Genomic DNA, 18,756 nt, shown 5'->3' with positions numbered 1-18,756 from the left:
GAAAAAAACTTTTTTCCCCTCAGAATAGTTTATGTCTCACAATTCTGACTTTATAACACGCAATTCTGAGAAAAAAAGTCGCAATTACCTTTTTTATTTTTCATTCTGTGGCGGAAACAAGCTTCCATACTTTTATGGTGTGTGTGAAACACAGTTTAAGTTAATATGTGTGTGTGAAACACAGTTTAAGTTAATATGTGTGTGTGAAACACAGTTTAAGTTAATATGTGTGTGAAACACAGTTTAAGTTAATATGTGTGTGTGAAACACAGTTCGGCACAAACCGTGTTAGATCAGGTAGACCAGATTTAACTCTCGAACTGCTGAACTCAAGCGGTTCCTACAAGTTTTTAATATTTAAGATGTTTCAATGTTTTTGAAGGAAGTCTCTTCTCACCAAGGCTGATCAAAAATACATTAAAAACAGTGAAATATTATTGTAATGTAGATCATCTGTTTTCTATGTGAATATATAGTAAAGTGTTTTCAGCATCATTACTCCAGTCTTCAGTGTCACATGATCCTTCAGAAATCACTATAATATGATGATCTGATGCTCAAGAAACATTTATGATTATTATCTGTGTTGAAAACAGTTGTGCTGCTTTCCACAAAAACACAAACACTTATTTGAATGATGTGTGTGTGTGTGTGTGCGTGTGTGTGTGTGTGTGCGTGTATGCGTGTGTGTGCGTGTGTGTGCGTGTGTGTGTGCAGGAACGGTGGCGGTCGCAGTGGGACGTTCTGTGCCATCAGTATCGTGAGTGAGATGCTTCGACACCAGCGATCCGTTGACGTGTTTCACGCCGTTAAAACGTTGCGCAACAACAAGCCCAACATGGTGGACCTTCTGGTAAAGCTCAATCTATTACATTTAAGAATTACATTTTCAATAAAATAAGAATTGATTTAAATATTGTGAACCCAGCTGTAATAGCGATAACTATAGCGTTGAACATTAATGACACAGACGGCAGGTTTATTAGGCTGCTGTCACTTTAAGACCGAACGCACGGATCCAATACAATGATACACAATGATATTTGAGACGAATACGCTTGATCTCTGTCACTTATTAGATATTTAAAATAATATAGGCCACTTTTTACAGGTAACATCAGACATTTGGCATTATCATCACACACAAATATTGCATTATTATACATATTTTCAACATTATATAGTAGTTTAATGTAGTACTGACACTAAAACTCAAAAAAACACACAGTAATTATTATTCTGGGTGAACTATCAACAATACATATTGTTTCATTTTTGTATTGCGAGATATTGAGACACGATTATTGTTACACCCCTATATTGTTCAGAACTATAGAGTCGCTGTTTGTGGACATTAAAAAGCTTCTCTAATGAGATCGGGTTCATAAATGCAAAATATTACTGTGATGATGAAGGCAAGACCGGTGAAAATAGAGTAAACATGTGACTAATAGAGTAAACATGTGACTAATAGAGTAAACATGTGACTAATAGAGTAAACATGTGACTAATAGTGTAAACATGTGACTAATAGAGTAAACATGTGACTAATAGAGTAAACATGTGACTAATAGTGTAAACATGTGACTAATAGTGTAAACATGTGACTAATAGTGTAAACATGTGACTAATAGAGTAAACATGTGACTAATAGAGTAAACATGTGACTAATAGAGTAAACATGTGACTAATAGAGTAAACATGTGACTAATAGAGTAAACATGTGACTAATAGTGTAAACATGTGACTAATAGTGTAAACATGTGACTAATAGTGTAAACATGTGACTAATAGAGTAAACATGTGACTAATAGAGTAAACATGTGACTAATAGTGTAAACATGTGACTAATAGTGTAAACATGTGACTAATAGTGTAAACATGTGACTAATAGTGTAAACATGTGACTAATAGAGTAAACATGTGACTAATAGTGTAAATATGTGACTAATAGTGTAAACATGTGACTAATAGAGTAAACATGTGACTAATAGAGTAAACATGTGACTAATAGTGTAAACATGTGACTAATAGAGTAAACATGTGACTAATGGAGTAAACATGTGACTAATAGAGTAAACATGTGACTAATAGAGTAAACATGTGACTAATAGAGTAAACATGTGACTAATAGTGTAAACATGTGACTAATAGTGTAAACATGTGACTAATAGTGTAAACATGTGACTAATAGTGTAAACATGTGACTAATAGAGTAAACATGTGACTAATAGTGTAAACATGTGACTAATAGAGTAAACATGTGACTAATAGAGTAAACATGTGACTAATAGAGTAAACATGTGACTAATAGTGTAAACATGTGACTAATAGTGTAAACATGTGACTAATAGTGTAAACATGTGACTAATAGAGTAAACATGTGACTAATAGAGTAAACATGTGACTAATAGTGTAAACATGTGACTAATAGAGTAAACATGTGACTAAAAGTGTAAACATGTGACTAATAGTGTAAACATGTGACTAATAGAGTAAACATGTGACTAATAGTGTAAACATGTGACTAATAGAGTAAACATGTGACTAATAGAGTAAACATGTGACTAATAGAGTAAACATGTGACTAATAGTGTAAACATGTGACTAATAGAGTAAACATGTGACTAATGGAGTAAACATGTGACTAATAGTGTAAACATGTGACTAATAGAGTAAACATGTGACTAATAGTGTAAACATGTGACTAATAGAGTAAACATGTGACTAATAGAGTAAACATGTGACTAATAGAGTAAACATGTGACTAATAGTGTAAACATGTGACTAATAGAGTAAACATGTGACTAATAGTGTAAACATGTGACTAATAGAGTAAACATGTGACTAATAGAGTAAACATGTGACTAATAGAGTAAACATGTGACTAATAGAGTAAACATGTGACTAATAGTGTAAACATGTGACTAATAGAGTAAACATGTGACTAATAGTGTAAACATGTGACTAATAGTGTAAACATGTGACTAATAGAGTAAACATGTGACTAATAGAGTAAACATGTGACTAATAGTGTAAACATGTGACTAATAGAGTAAACATGTGACTAATAGAGTAAACATGTGACTAATAGTGTAAACATGTGACTAATAGTGTAAACATGTGACTAATAGAGTAAACATGTGACTAATAGTGTAAACATGTGACTAATAGAGTAAACATGTGACTAATAGAGTAAACATGTGACTAATAGTGTAAACATGTGACTAATAGTGTAAACATGTGACTAATAGTGTAAACATGTGACTAATAGTGTAAACATGTGACTAATAGTGTAAACATGTGACTAATAGTGTAAACATGTGACTAATAGAGTAAACATGTGACTAATAGTGTAAACATGTGACTAATAGTGTAAACATGTGACTAATAGAGTAAACATGTGACTAATAGAGTAAACATGTGACTAATAGTGTAAACATGTGACTAATAGAGTAAACATGTGACTAATAGTGTAAACATGTGACTAATAGTGTAAACATGTGACTAATAGTGTAAACATGTGACCAATAGAGTAAACATGTGACTAATAGTGTAAACATGTGACTAATAGAGTAAACATGTGAGTAATAGAGTAAACATGTGACTAATAGAGTAAACATGTGACTAATAGAGTAAACATGTGACTAATAGAGTAAACATGTGACTAATAGAGTAAACATGTGACTAATAGAGTAAACATGTGACTAATAGAGTAAACATGTGACTAATAGAGTAAACATGTGACTTATAGAGTAAACATGTGACTAATAGTGTAAACATGTGACTAATAGAGTAAACATGTGACTAATAGTGTAAACATGTGACTAATAGAGTAAACATGTGACTAATAGAGTAAACATGTGACTAATAGAGTAAACATGTGACTAATAGAGTAAACATGTGACTAATAGTGTAAACATGTGACTAATAGAGTAAACATGTGACTAATAGACTTCACACACTTTCCCCAATCGACTGAACACATTAACACTTTACAATAAAGCTCATTAGTTAACATTCATTAGCATGAGCTAATAATGACCTCACTTATACAGCATTTATTAATCTTTGTTCATATTAATTTCAACATTTACTAATACATTATTAAAATCTTGTTATTATAGTTAATGCACTTTAAACTAACATGAAAAAACAGTGAATGACTGTATTTTTATTAACTAACATTAACAAAGATTAATAAATACTGTAACAAATGTATTGCTCATTGTTAGTTCACGTTAGTTAATACATTAACTAATGAACCTTATTGTAAGTGTTACTAAGATTTGGCAAAAAAATTTTTTGAAGTATTGAAATTTTATGTTTGGATATGCAAATGAGGCATTAGCTAATTAAATATCCACTAATTTGCATACATGAAAAGAACTCAATCTGAACATTTGATAAAGCCAGATTCATAATTCCTGTTTGATTTGGTTGATGTAGAGGTGTGTGTATCAGTGAACAACAGTGTGTGTGTGTGTGTGTGTGTGTGTGTGTGTGTGTGTGTGTGTGTGTGTGTGTGTGTGTGTGTGTGTGTGTGTCTCACGTCGTCTCGTCTCTTTCTCCAGGATCAGTACAAGTTCTGCTATGAAGTGGCGTTGGAGTATCTGAACTCAGGCTAACAGCCCCGAACTCCTGCAGTGTGTGTGTGTGTGTGTGTGTGTGTGTGTGTGTGTGTGTGTGTGTGTGTGTGTGTACAGTCGACTTGTATATCTTTAAATGAAGACTTCATGAAGACAGCGAAGAGAAGATTCAACTCCTGCAACTGTTTCCCGCTGAGTCCAGTGTTCGATACACACTTGTTTTCCAGCACAAAATATCTAAACATTCTTAAATCAAGATACATTTACTAGAGAAGAAGCAAAATAACTGAATAGATTTAAAGTCGTCATGATTTCACTCGTCTCTTCTTCTCTATTGTGTCGTATATCGAGTGAAACGCTTCTGGAACGAGAACACATGTGGGCGGGGCTTGATTGTGTCTGTGAGGAACTGATTGGATGGTTGTGGTTTGCTATTGGCTGATCTCATGTGAGTGACAGGTTATAGCCCCGCCCACATCATCAGAGAAGAGAGAGATGCTGTTTTATAGTAACACTGCAATAATCCAAAAACTGTCACAATTTCATGATGGAGTGAGTTTGTGATTAACACAAGAACAAATATCTGTCAATGGAGTCAGAAAAATAAACTTAACTCAAAGTAAAACAAGATTATTAAGATTATGCATTTTTCTGACTCCATTGGGAGATATCTGCTGTCTTTTTAAGCACAAACTCACCTTTTTTTTTACACATTTTTGAACGTTTAGATATTTGTGCTGGAAAACGAGACGTTTAAAAAAAAAGGTGTTTTATGCTCTTATCCGCCACACTGAAGTGTCATTTATTCACACACACTGAAGTAATTACAAAGTTACTGCTAAAATGAGAAATCGGACGATTGAGAAACTCATGAATATGTCAGTCTCTAATGAGCCTGATTTGCATATTAATGAGGTGTTTGTGCTGAACACACTGATGGCGATTCAGCCAGGAAGTAAATGTTTGATGAGTGTTACTTTGTTGTGTAAATTGTACAACATTTAAAAACATCGTAACATAGAAAGAAATGACATCATCGACCCAAACCTTCCCATCGCTCGCTCTGTACTTGCTTTCCTCTCCGTCTTATTGTTTGCACGTGTTTTTAATATTGTTTGTTTATACTGTAAATATTTTGAGGTGTGCTGTGATATTTATTCCAGACAATCATCCTGTACTGGTTCATATTGTACATGATCAAATATATTGTATGGATCAACAAATGTCTGCCTGTTCATCACTTACAATATTTCATTTCTAATGTTTTATCCATTTTTCAGTCCGTTAATAAAAATACAGCTGTTCACGTCAGCTCAGGTCCAATAAATAATATTATCGACAGATATTGATGTAAATGTAGACATTAACATCAAGTAAGGAATTATTTTAGTTAACTAATAGAACCTTATTGTAAAGTGTGACTCAAAACTTTATTAAATAACAGTCAAAGACTTTCATCAGACAATGATAACAAAAATCAAAAAGTTTAAGTTTTGAATGGAAGCCCATTACTGCAAAATAAGAAAATTATGCTTTGGTATATCAAAATTTGGTCAATTTTAAAAAGTCATAATTATTAGATTTAAAAGTGTAAATTGGCTCAAAAAATATAATTATGACAGTACGTCTTTTTTATCTCATGTCAATTTTGATTTTTTTTGTCATGAATTTCAACTTTTTAATTTTATACTTAATTTTCAGCATAATTTCGATTTATATCATAATCATGATTTACAAAAGCATGTTTTTTGTCTTAAGTGATGAAAATAATTATTAGATTAAAAAGTTAAAATTAACACGTCACTTAGATTAAAAAGTTGCTAATGTCTTAAAAAGTCGTAATTATGAGTCATAATTTTTTTTTTAATCTCATAATTATGACTCACATCACAACTTCGACTTATGTCATAATTATGAGTATTTTTGTCTTGTTTTCAGTCCAAATATCAAAAAATCCTTAAATCAAGATGTGTTTACTAGATGAGTAAAATAACACAATATATTAAGTCATGTTTTCTGTGGAAATAAATACAAATTAAGTGAGTTTTTTGTTTAAAACAACCAAATTATCTGGGTAAGAAAAATAATCTTGTTTCTGTTTGAATTAACATTATTTCTGTTTCCCCATTGGCAGATAATTTATTTATTTAACTTTTTTAAAGCAACAACTCACTTAATTTGGATTAATTCCCCCGGAAAACAATACATAACTCATATCTCATGTCATTTTACTCATCTAGTAAAAGCATCTAGATTTAAGAATTGTTAGATATTTGGACTGGAAACAAGACAGAAATACTGAGTAAGACATTTATTTATGCAGTGCGTGTTTTTTTCTTATGCCGTGTAAATGGGCTTCCATAGACAACAGCATGAAACTATAACTCAGAAAGGGTTAAACGTGTGTAGTTGATCTCTAGTGTTGATGCGTGTCAATCATGTTGGTTCTTCTCAAGTCACGAAAACACATGGAATATGATCTGATTCAACAAACACAGATAATCCCACCGAGGAAAGCAGACGACGAGGATCGGGAAGACCAGGATAATCCACAGAAGACACGACTGGAGTTCGAAATCATATTCCCAACATTACTCCACTATTAACACTTGAAGGAGTGAATGGAAACGAGAGCACACATTGTTTGTATAGTTACTGTATGTTAGCTTGACAAAATCTACAATTTAAGCGTCTGCTTCTTCTTCTTCTCGGACTAAATGTGAAGCAGTTCCTCCTCCTAGCTTTAACTCGGACTGATCTGACTCGGGTTTCTGTATCCCAGGCGGCAACACAGCGTCGGCCCTGATCCGGCTCACATCCGGCACGTGTGAAATCCACATGTGGGCCGGATCTGGGATCTTTTCTAACTGATCCAACTTAAATTTTTTGTTAAACGGACAATCAAACCTACGGAAAGTCCCATAGACTTTCATTGAGGGGGTGAAAACTTTTGTACATTAAGACTTACTAGTGTTTTTTAGGGGATTTTGCGGTGATGAATTATATTTATGCAAGAGTTATAATCTATTTATTTACTTTCTCAGCACAGACATGAAAATTAAATTTCCAACTTAAACTGTCGTACATCTTGAATGCTTTGGATCGCAGACTGTGATCTTTTTTTTTTAAACGACACTGGACAGATTATTGCTGAAGTGGAAACAGTTTTAAAAGGGAGCTTAAAAATTTCACTTTTGAAACTTGGGAATGAGGTCCGATGTCCAAAATTCTGAACCACCCCTTTAATTTTGTTGCAAATCATGTTACCAACATGTTAATCTATGCTAGCTTTATGGTTAATCATGCTAACAAAATGTTAAACATACTTGCAATATACTAAATAATGCTAGCAACATGTTAAATCATGTTAGCAACATGCTAATTCATGCTAACAACATGTTCAATCATGTTAACAAACATGCTACCAGTCTGTTAAATCATGTTAGCAAAATGGTAACTTATGTTTAAAATGTGCTAAATCATGCTTAAACATGTTAACGATTAGTTAAACCAAAAAATGTTTGACTTTCTCTGACTAAAACCTTCAAACGTTAACCTTTTCAAAGTTATTTTATACTTTCAGACCTGATTTTGTCAAGCCAACGTCAAAGTTTGTCTTCAAACTTTACTCATTTAGATTGTGCTTGCTGTTTAATAATAATTTGAAACATTGCAAACTGGCAGCTCCAATGAAATGTAATGAAAAGAACTCGAAAATAGCATGTATAAACCTTATACTATTTAATAATCAATTAAAAAGAAATGTATTCTTGTATGATATTACGCTGGATAATTCAGCTCCGGCGCCATCTTCTGGTCAGACGCAGGAATTCATGCAGCACGCGACTCTCACAGTGCATTATGGGTATTCTCTAGCCTTTAAGAATACATCGGTTGTACACTCGTTGTTACAGTGCATTATGGGATTGAAAGAGTGCACTTGATAACGTCCAATATGATTTAGTGATGGCAATTTCAAAACACTGCTTCATGAAGCTTTGAAATCTTTCCGAATCAATGGTTCAGAGCGTGTATCAAACTGCCAGAGTCACGTGATTTCAGTAAACAAGGCTTCATTACGTCATACCTGTTTCGAAACGTTTCATCTTTCAATGGTTCGCCACTAGGGGGCGATGATCTGTGAACCCATGAATCGTGAGGAGTCACTGAGAACCAATGAACAAGTGTCTGTTGGGTTTTATACATTTGTAGACGTTTTAATTAGACATTAGTATAATTTAAATGAATAATGGTAGTTAATATTCACTTATTGGCCTGTTTAGCTAAGCCATTCATAGAAGAAACAAAACAAACCCTGACCATTGATAAAAGAACATATAGACACTTGATAATCTTATTAGATGATTAGATAATTGCATTTGAAAGATTTTATTTTCAATTAAAAATGTGCAATAGATTTGTCAAATGTGTTTTTATGTATGTTTGGCCCTGGTTTTTGTTGCATTTACACTGATCTGACCATTAGGGGTCACCGTGGAGACGGTGTTGGATTGTTTACGGCACATTTGCTTCAACAGTTTCAGTGTTCCTCGAAGCCTCGTGCTGCGTTCCAGTCAGTCCACTTTTAGACATGGGGTGCTTCTCAATATCCCTCCTCGCTCCTCTGTCCTCCATCCTATGACCCGGAAACCAATCAAGCACAGCCATCTTGAAGGACATCTCAATTCTCTAATTGCACCGTGAGGAGTCGAGGATCGAGGAGTGAGGAGGCTTCCAGAGGAGTCATGAGCGAGGATACACAGGTGTATCCTATGCGGAAGTGTTTTATTGACTAAACGTGACGCACGTATAAATTCTCCTCCCCCTTCACATCGGTCACAATAATTTGAATTTGTACTTTACCCTTGCAGTTTATATAATCCACACATCTCACATATTTCAATAGGGTATCTTGCATTATTATTATTCATTATGAATTTCTTAAATAAACAAACTTCAACAACATAAGGGCAGATCCTTTGAGCGCTGCTGATGACGCTATGAAGTGACGCTCGAGTGATCAAGTATTCCAATGTATAAAAAAAGCTTTCATTCGATTCCTCCATCCTCATTTTCTTTCCTTGCGTCCTTCCCTCACAACCTACAGGGGTGGAGCTGAGACGCTAGGAAAGGAAGCGAGGAAAGGAAACGAGGATGCACAAATAAGAAATGAGAAGCACCCCGAGTCTACTTCATATGTACACTTCAGGCAATTCCATATACCATAATGCACGATTGTGACGTCACCGCCGATCTCATCTAATCACCACCACCACAAACAATATTAATTAGATTTTTTTTATATAAAACAACCCAAACACACCTATATACATTTGGATGCAGCATTAAACAAATTCTTAAAGGGAAAAAAATTGTAAATAATAAATCAACTCCATAGCTGATTCCAAGTGATCAAGGGCTTAGGACATTCCAGTTCAGCCCATTGCAGTTTCCGCCAGAAGTTGACACTCGTGCAACGTAAGCAATGACGCACAAACGAGTGAACGAGACGGAGGGAAGTTAGCGAGTGAAGGGCATGTCAATTTTGGACTGGAACGCAGCCGTAATCTGCCCAGCACTACTAAAGACTGAAACACAGGGGTATTTATACACAGGCTAATGAGGAACAGGTGTGGCTAATGAGTTGTCATGGAAACACACAAGGCTGTATGGAAACAAAGGCTAACAGGAACCAAAACCGCAGCAAATAAAAACCAGAAACGCAAGACATAAGAATATCAAAATAATCGAGGGAAACCGTGACATTTGGAACATGATGATTCTCTATATGAACTTTTACATAAACATCTTTCGACCTTAGTAGAGTCACGCGACAAATGTATAAAGGAGGCAGTGTTAAAAACTGGTAGAAAGTGGTCAGCAAAGAAAACTGTAGTAGAGGCAAAGGCTGACCTTCAAATTGGGGATATCGTGGGACAGGTACAGCATGGAAGAGGGGGTTTTGGGCTCAGTTTAGCTCCTCCTAAATGGCACAAGGCAGGGCCAGCTCAAAGGAGGAAGCTGGTAGTCAACGAGGTGTGAAAGCAGGAGGAGAGGATGAGGTGTATAAAGGCCATTTCCCAGGCCAAGCAGGGAGAGTGGATGAGATGGGAGAGTGTGGAACAACGCAAAATGGGCTGGCAAGACCTTTGGTCAATGGAAGAGAGTAGGATCAGTTTCCTTATTAGGTCAACATATGATGTTCTCCCATCACCGCAGAACCTAAACCTCTGGGTAGGAGAGGATCCCTCTTGTCCTTTGTGTTCATCACCTGCCACATTAAGGCACATTTTGACAGGATGTAAGGTGGCTCTTAGCCAAGGTCGGTTTACTTGGCGCCATGACCAAGTATTGCGATGTTTGGCTTTAGGATTGGAAGCCAAGCGTAACATGACCAATAAGTTGCCGCCTGTTCTAGCAAAACATTACACGCAGAAGACAATATTCCTCCGCCCAGGCGAGCAACCACCAAGAAAAGGTGCTAACACCAATTCTCGCCCAGGACAACTGGAAGCTGCTAGGGACTGGAAGATGCTGGCTGATCTTGATCAACGGCTTATTTTTCCACCTGAGATTGCCACCACTAACCTACGACCAGATATTGTTTTGTGGTCTGGATCAGCACGCATTGTTCAACTGATAGAGTTAACAGTGCCATGGGAGGATGCGGTAGATGAGGCATATGAGAGGAAGAAACTGCGGTATGCTCATCTGGCCACTGAAGCAGAACAGCGAGGATGGAGAGTCCAGGTTTATCCAGTGGAAGTGGGTTGTCGAGGTTTTGTGGCACACTCTACAGCCCGGCTCCACAGAGACGTCGGATTCAGTGGCCAAGAGTTGCGTCGCACAGTAAAGAACTTATCTGAAGCAGCAGAAAGGAGCAGCAACTGGCTGTGGTTGAGACGGAAAGATTCTAGCTGGCTGTGTACAGGCCGCCATGCTACGGTTTCGTAGAATTCTTGAAAACTTGAAGGGTGTTGGTTTATTTGTATAGGTTGTATAGTATTTACAGTCATTACGTTCCTGTGTATATTGCGTGAATGACGGGTGGTTGGGCAGATATTGTGTTTTGCGGTAGTATGCCATACGGAACCGTTGCCACTGAAACTGCATATTAACGCACCAGTGGGGCTCGACAACCTTAGTCAAACGGGTCGGCGCGTATGGTTGGGTTGTGGAGAGATTGTGAGATTGTGGTTAGGTCTCAGCAGCAGGAGGGAAGTAGAGGTCAGTAAGCTGGGCTGAGTTGAGTGGGGGACGGAGGGGGGGGGGGGGGGGGGATCTCTGGGACGCCAGAGTCACTGTCGAGCCCTCTTGAGGTGTCGTGGGCTAGTCGACGAAACACTGAGGACGGAAGGTGCCCACTTGACGACCCTAGAGATGTCCCCTACTCCGCTCAATCCAGAGGGTTGTTATGGGGGGACCGCACTGTGGTTGCAGCCGTTGTGTGTGCTGACGCGTGTTAACACTAGACAGAAGGAGATTTACATCACCATATGCAAAGAAGCGTAAATGGATGGAGAAGCATAGTTTACTGTAAAGCTACGTCTTAGTTGGTGATTATCTTGGCGAAAGCCGAGTACAAATCAGCATGAAGTTTTAACATCTACTCTCGTGTAATAGAAGTCCATAATGAAAGTGAATGAATGTTGTCAAGATCAAGACAATGAAAAAAAGCATCATAACAGCATATGATTTGTTCACTGTGTGTTACAGACCCACATTTAAGTGCTCATATTTTAATTTCATTTAATAGTTGTTTTTAGAAAAATAATCTTGTTTTCCTTTTAAATAGTTTTTTCTGACTCGACTGACAGTTTTTTTAAGCACAGACTCTTGAACCCATGAAAAATGTGTCTTGATTTGTCACACACACTCACACACACACACACACACACACACATTCTGTAATGAGGAAAGTGAGTGTGTGTTTGTAATCAGAGCTTGAGTTTGAGATTCCACAAGGTTAACACTAGTTAAAAATAACCTGCATCTTCAGCTCAGCCAAAACAAGCCCGAGACTGTGATGGACACACACACACACACACACACACACACACACACACACACACACACACACACACACACACACACACACACACACACACACACACACACACACACACACACACACACACACAAACACAAACACAAACACACACACACACACACACACACACACACACACAAACACACAAACACACACACACACACACAAACAAACACACACACACACACACACACACACGCACACACACACACACAAACACACACAAACAAACACACACACACACACACACACACAAACAATCACACACACACACACACACACACAAACAATCACACACACACACACACACACACAAACAAACACACACACACACACACACACACACACACACACAAACACACACACACAGATCAGTTATGTCACTGAAGTGAAAACATACATAGAACTGGAGTTCACATAAAATGAGAACATTTGATCTAAAGCTAAATTTATATAAAAGTATATTCAATTTAATGCATTGGAACAATTTTACTCTGGATTTCAACTGTTTAAAAAAATTCACCTCTATCTTATCGCAGGGAATATTATGGCATTTAACTATTACTTAATAATAAAAAATAATAAAAATAAAAAATACACCATATAACATAATACACAATGAAAAATTTCTACCCTAAAAAAAAATTAAGGTGAGGTTTAAAAATGCTAAGAGATTTTGCTTGGCTTATCTCGATTGGTAAAGAATTCCATAATTTTGGAGCTATTGAAGAAAAAGCTCTGTAAGCGAGTTAAAGGAACAGCTAAAATACAGTAAAAATAAATAAATAAAATAAATTATGTAAACATGTAAACATTTAATGTTTTATTTAACTTTATTTCTATCTTTTGCTTTATTCAATATTTTAATTATTAAATGTGAATTTGTAACATAATTATTTTTAGTTAAATTTAGTATATTATGCAGGCTAAAATATGTAAACATTTTGATGTTATATTTAAGTTTATTTATATCTTTTGATTTTAGTCCTTTATTTTCTTATAATATCAATTGATAATTAACTATAACATTTTTATTATTTTTATTTAGCAAAAAGTAAAAACTGCGCGCGCCCGGTCCGAGGGGAGTGTTGCTGGAGGCTAGCGAGCGCGTTCACGGTTCTGCGCATGCGCGTTTAAACGAGGGGAGGGAGGTAAACAAGATGGCGGCAGCCTTGAAGCAGCAGCAGCGGTGAAGAACAGACGAGACGCCAGAAAATAAACGACTGAAGAGTAGAACAGGAACATAAGCTTGAGTTCCAGTCCGTCATCGAGCTGTGCTGATGAGAGCAGCTTCAGGTCAGTGTGTTTGATTAGCTTGTTCTCTGTCAGGGATGTGTGTTAGCCGCAACCGCTAACCGCTATTGATAAAACACTCGTTTCCATCGACACAAACATCGCGTTTGTCACTAAAATCCCTCACATTACTCGTCAGATAACACGCATTAACTTAGCACGACGCGCGAGTGTTTGTGCGAAGCTGCGTTCTGTGATCGATTATCCGCATTACATGATCAGATGATCGATCGATCGATCAATCATCAAACATCTGTTTCATTCTCTTCACTTCATATGGTGTCAGTAGTATGGAAGATCATTTCCGCCACATGAGGACAAAATCATACTTTAAATCATAATTTTGACTTTAATAAATATCATAACGATGATTTAGTGTCATAATTTCGACTAATATGTCATAGTTATGATCCAAAAATCTAAATTATGACTCAGCAAGCTATAATTATGCCTTAATATGTTGTAATCTCATGTGTTCAACTTTTTATTAAACAAATATGACTTTTTATCTTATTATGAAGAAATTCCAAAGCACATTTTGTTCTATTATGTGGCAGATATGGACTTCCATACAGTCCTGACTGCGTTTGGTGGATGTTTTTCTGGATTGTGTGTTGTATCTCTGTTTTATTATTATTACTTGATCAAAACAGTTCTATGGTTCATATATGGTGTCAGACAGTAATGCTGCTGTATGTTCATATACTGTTTACATGGTATAGTCAGTGTAATATAATATAATTAAGGGATTTTCAATCTTTTAAATGCCATGGAGCCCCTAAACCCTTAAATTCAAAAGACATCTATAACATTAATACTGTGAATGATTAATATTATAAATATGGATAAAATATGAGTGTTTAGTTTCTGTTACATTACGTTATTAGGCTACTTTTTTACACACTGTTTGGTGTATTATTTAAATCAAATTTTATAATATCTAATGTTAATTAAATTAAATCGGTTATTTTTCATTTTATTCAAATATATTCTTTATTTCAATCAAGGTTTATGCATTTATTTATTTCATTATTATTTAAATCATAATGTATGCCAACAATTGTAGAAATGTAATTCATTTAAAAATTCATTACGTTACCCAGGAATGAAATTTTCATGGGGAAAAAGATCTGATTCGCCAAAAAAAGGGTTAATTGCATTCTTGAAATGTGTACATGTCATTGCATTACATACACAAGACTATAAGTATACTCTATAAGTATAGAAAGTCCTCAAATCTGAATTTTTTTGCCAGTTTTATTTTTTTCTCATTTTGAATCCTTATCCGTCAGTCACCCATTTATTGTAATCAAATTTAGTTATTTAATCTTTTCTTCATTAAATATTTTTATCTTTTTTTTTTTTTACTGTGTGTTTTTCCATTCTCTTGCGGGCCCCAGTTTGGAATATAATTAATGTTTCAGAAAATGTGCTTGCGTGTGTTTCACAATTTAAGATGGTTAAAGAAAATGAAAATGATCCCATAATTTACTCACACTCAAGCCATCCTAGGTGTATATGACTCTTCTTTCAGCCAAACACAATCATATATTAAACAATATCCTGGCTTTTCCTAGCTTTATATTTTAGACATACAAGTTTGAATGTATGAAAATAATTGTAAACTTTGAGGCCTGTGTCCCCACTTCATCATAAGCAGATTGTGTCATGAGGGTCTTTGATTAATCTTGCGTCTTATTTCTCTTTCTTGTAGGTCTTTATTTAGGATCTTGTACACGGATTTCCCGTCATGCTGAAGTGAAATCCTTAATCCTCGTTCCTGTTCGCGTGCTTCCGGAGCCGTGTTTCCCATCAGCCCGTTGGGTTTGATCGTGTTCACGCAGAGATGTCCAGAGATCCAGACGTCGGATAATTAAACCTTGACTAAAAAACCAGGAAGCTATAAAACACACTGTTTACGTTTTAGAGCTTTCGAGACACGATGCTGCGGTTTAACAGGCGTTTATCGCTCGTGATGTTATTCTACTGACTGGTCCTCCCCAATCAGAACTGCTCCTCCGTTGCATCGGAATACAAATATTCCCGACGACGAGCGATTGGGAAAGAGGGAAGATGAGCGTAGGAGGAGAGCTCCAGCATCTGGAGTACCTGACGGAGAACGAGCTCATGGGGATGGACACCTTCATCCACCGCATCGACTCCACCGACGTCATCTACCAGCCGCGACGCAAGCGCGCTAAGCTAATCGGGAAGTACCTGATGGGAGATCTGCTCGGGGAGGGATCGTACGGGAAGGTGAAGGAGATGTTGGACTCCGAGACTCTGTGTCGCAGAGCCGTTAAGATCCTGAAGAAGAAGAAACTCAGGAGGATTCCCAACGGAGAGGCCAATGTGAAAAAGTAAGAGCGCCTTCCTTTCTTCCTTGTAACGTTGACATGACGTCTAAATTAAAGGCCCAAGTTTGACCCAGTTCTGATCTCGATTCAGTTTGATATTGATTACATGAGACTATAGCCAAAAAAAATCATATCTCGTATTTTTTGGTTAAATGGCGATATACTATACGTATATATATCTCGGTACTTTCTACGTTTTTCTATTTGGATAAAGAAAATCTGTATTTATTTAAAGAAAATCTGTATTTATTTTAAAAAATGTTATTTCACATCCTGCCCAATGATATCCTACAAACCGTGTTGATATTGAAGGATATGGAAACAAATATTGTGAATGTAATGTAGGCTATGCAAAAAGGTGGTTAAAATCACATTACATTCTAACATTGTAACATTACAATCTAAAAACAAAAATAATGCTTTTATTTTTAAATTGACTAAAGGCTAAACTAAAAATGCACAAACTAATTATATTAGCCTGCGTTTGATTACCCCAAAAATATAGCCTACTTGTAGGTTTAAAATTAAAGGCCCGTTCACACCAAGTTTGTTTCAGTTCTGATCTCGATTCAGTTTGATATTGATCACACGAGACTTGATTGATTTCAATAAGTTGTTCTGTATCTTTCAACATACCTTCTGATGTTCATCCATGTTTATTTACTGCTGTAACTAGTAGTAGATCGGAAGAGATTATCGGTTCTACAACGATCTAAGACGCCACTAAAACATTTTAGGGATGCACTGATATGAACATTTTGGCCGATACATTTGTGTATTCCTGCCCGTGGACAGTCAGATCGACAGAGGGTTATTAAAGTCACCCTGTAGTCAATAATTTGATCCCTTAAAACTCATCTTCACCAAAATGACATATTTAAATGATTTTTCCTTTTAAAATATCTTGAATGTAACTCGACACCCTTGCCTCATTTAGAATGCGTGGTTCTATGAATATGCAAATGAGTCCCGCCTCCACTCATTCATCCACTTACTCAGAGATCCACTCGTTGACGATCACACTTTGATCTGATTGGTTACAAGGTAGTTTGTGACGTCAGAAACACGATTTCAAACCGAGTTTTTGAGACTGTCTTTGGTTCACTGCAGTTTTAAGGAGAAAATGAATTTACACATGGTTTGTGTAAGCCAAGTTTCTATCAAAAGCTGATTTACTCTATTTTGATCGCTACTGTAGACATCATTGTTCATATTCAAACTTTAAACTTTTATCCCAGTACTTCTATGATATTGTGAACTATTGCGTCACAGAAATAATGGTACTATGAGGTTGAAAATACTGTTTGTGAAGCGGTTTCATGACGACTCTCTCCGGGTCAGCGTCAACACAGCTTTGAATGTTGCGATATGAATTTGTCAAGGTTTAATAAGACAGACGAAACGTAAGATCCCGTGTGTATTTGAATGGAGATCACAGTCTTTTAAAGATAATCGTTCAGCTCTGTTGTCTCATCTCTCTCTCAGTATATGAGCAGCGCGAGGGCTTTCAGTCTCACGTCACTTTCACGTGTACACTTGGGATATTAAACACTCAACACTCATAGATAACGACACATTTCATCCTCTGTTGAAACAAAACTGGCTGACTTCCGTCAACCTTGTCTATAAGTAAGCACAAAAATAAAGCTATTTAATTTGTATTAATATCGATTCTGGAATTTAAAAAGCGATTTTAAAATCGTGAACAAAAAAATCGTGATAGTTGGGTGAATCGATTTTTTTTCCTCCAGCCCTAGTAACTAATTTGCAAAATGCCCAGCCTCTAGTCTTGATTGGTTGAGCAGCGTCTCTTAGCCCCGCCCTCAAACACTAGTTTATCTGAGACTGGAAGAGTTTGGTTTGTGTTGTTCGTTGGACGCTGTTTTCTGCTGACAAAGCAAATCCACTTTGGTGAGATTAAGGTAAAACCCACGGCATCGTTACTGTTTGTATCACAGTGATCGAGCTGAGATTCAGATATAATAATGAGCATTTGCTTTCTGACCAATCAGAGCAGAGCAGCTCTCAGAGAGGCGGGGCTTAGAGAGACTGAATCTTCAAACGAAGCGTTTCAGACACTGAGAGAAAAGAGATATTAGAGACTCCTACAACACTCATAGATAACGACACATTTCATCCTCTGTTGAAATTAAACTGGCTGACTTCTGTCAACCTCGTCTATAAGCAAGTACAAAAATAAAGCCATTTATGTTAATATTGATTCTGTAAGAAAATGATCGATTTTAAAATCTTAAAAAAAAATCGTGATAGCTAGGTGAATCGATTTTTCTTCTCCAAGCCCTACTATGAAGTATTTCCTACTAAAACGAGGCGACTCTAGTGAGCGTAACCAGACTTGTGGGAGTGGCTTCGGACGGCAACTTTCCCAGTGCATTATGGGTGTTGATGTTTTCCTACATATTTGGCAGAAGGGAAGACAACAGCCTTTACTTTTCTCTAGTCATAT

At 36.4% G+C, this 18,756-nt stretch overlaps 2 protein-coding genes across 3 annotated transcripts in view; both read left to right on the top strand.

Moving 5' to 3' along the window:
- Window positions 1–5,812, top strand: part of LOC143739996 (receptor-type tyrosine-protein phosphatase mu-like) — a 360,798-nt gene extending 354,986 nt beyond the window's left edge. Inside the window, exons 33-34 of the mRNA XM_077232010.1 lie at window positions 718–853; window positions 4,575–5,812. Coding sequence (XP_077088125.1) covers window positions 718–853; window positions 4,575–4,628 — 190 coding nt within the window. The 3' untranslated portion in view covers window positions 4,629–5,812. The remainder of the gene's footprint in view (window positions 1–717; window positions 854–4,574) is intronic.
- A 6,827-nt stretch (window positions 5,813–12,639) lies between these two features.
- The window catches only part of LOC143739997 (serine/threonine-protein kinase STK11), a 28,985-nt gene continuing 22,868 nt past the window's right edge, over window positions 12,640–18,756 (top strand). Inside the window, exons 1-2 of one of the 2 annotated variants that reach the window (XM_077232012.1) lie at window positions 12,640–13,935; window positions 15,647–16,292. In XM_077232012.1, coding sequence (XP_077088127.1) covers window positions 16,006–16,292 — 287 coding nt within the window. In that variant the 5' untranslated portion in view covers window positions 12,640–13,935; window positions 15,647–16,005. The remainder of the gene's footprint in view (window positions 13,936–15,646; window positions 16,293–18,756) is intronic. The other variant, XM_077232011.1, reaches the window with a different exon arrangement.

The sequence above is a fragment of the Siphateles boraxobius genome, unplaced genomic scaffold (genome assembly GCF_051911475.1).
Source record: "Siphateles boraxobius isolate OS27281-9 unplaced genomic scaffold, OSU_SipBor_1 161, whole genome shotgun sequence".
In the NCBI taxonomy this organism is placed as follows: Eukaryota; Metazoa; Chordata; class Actinopteri; order Cypriniformes; family Leuciscidae; genus Siphateles; species Siphateles boraxobius.
The sequence above is the reverse complement of the archived record's forward strand: the minus strand, read 5'-3'. Positions and strand labels throughout refer to the sequence as shown.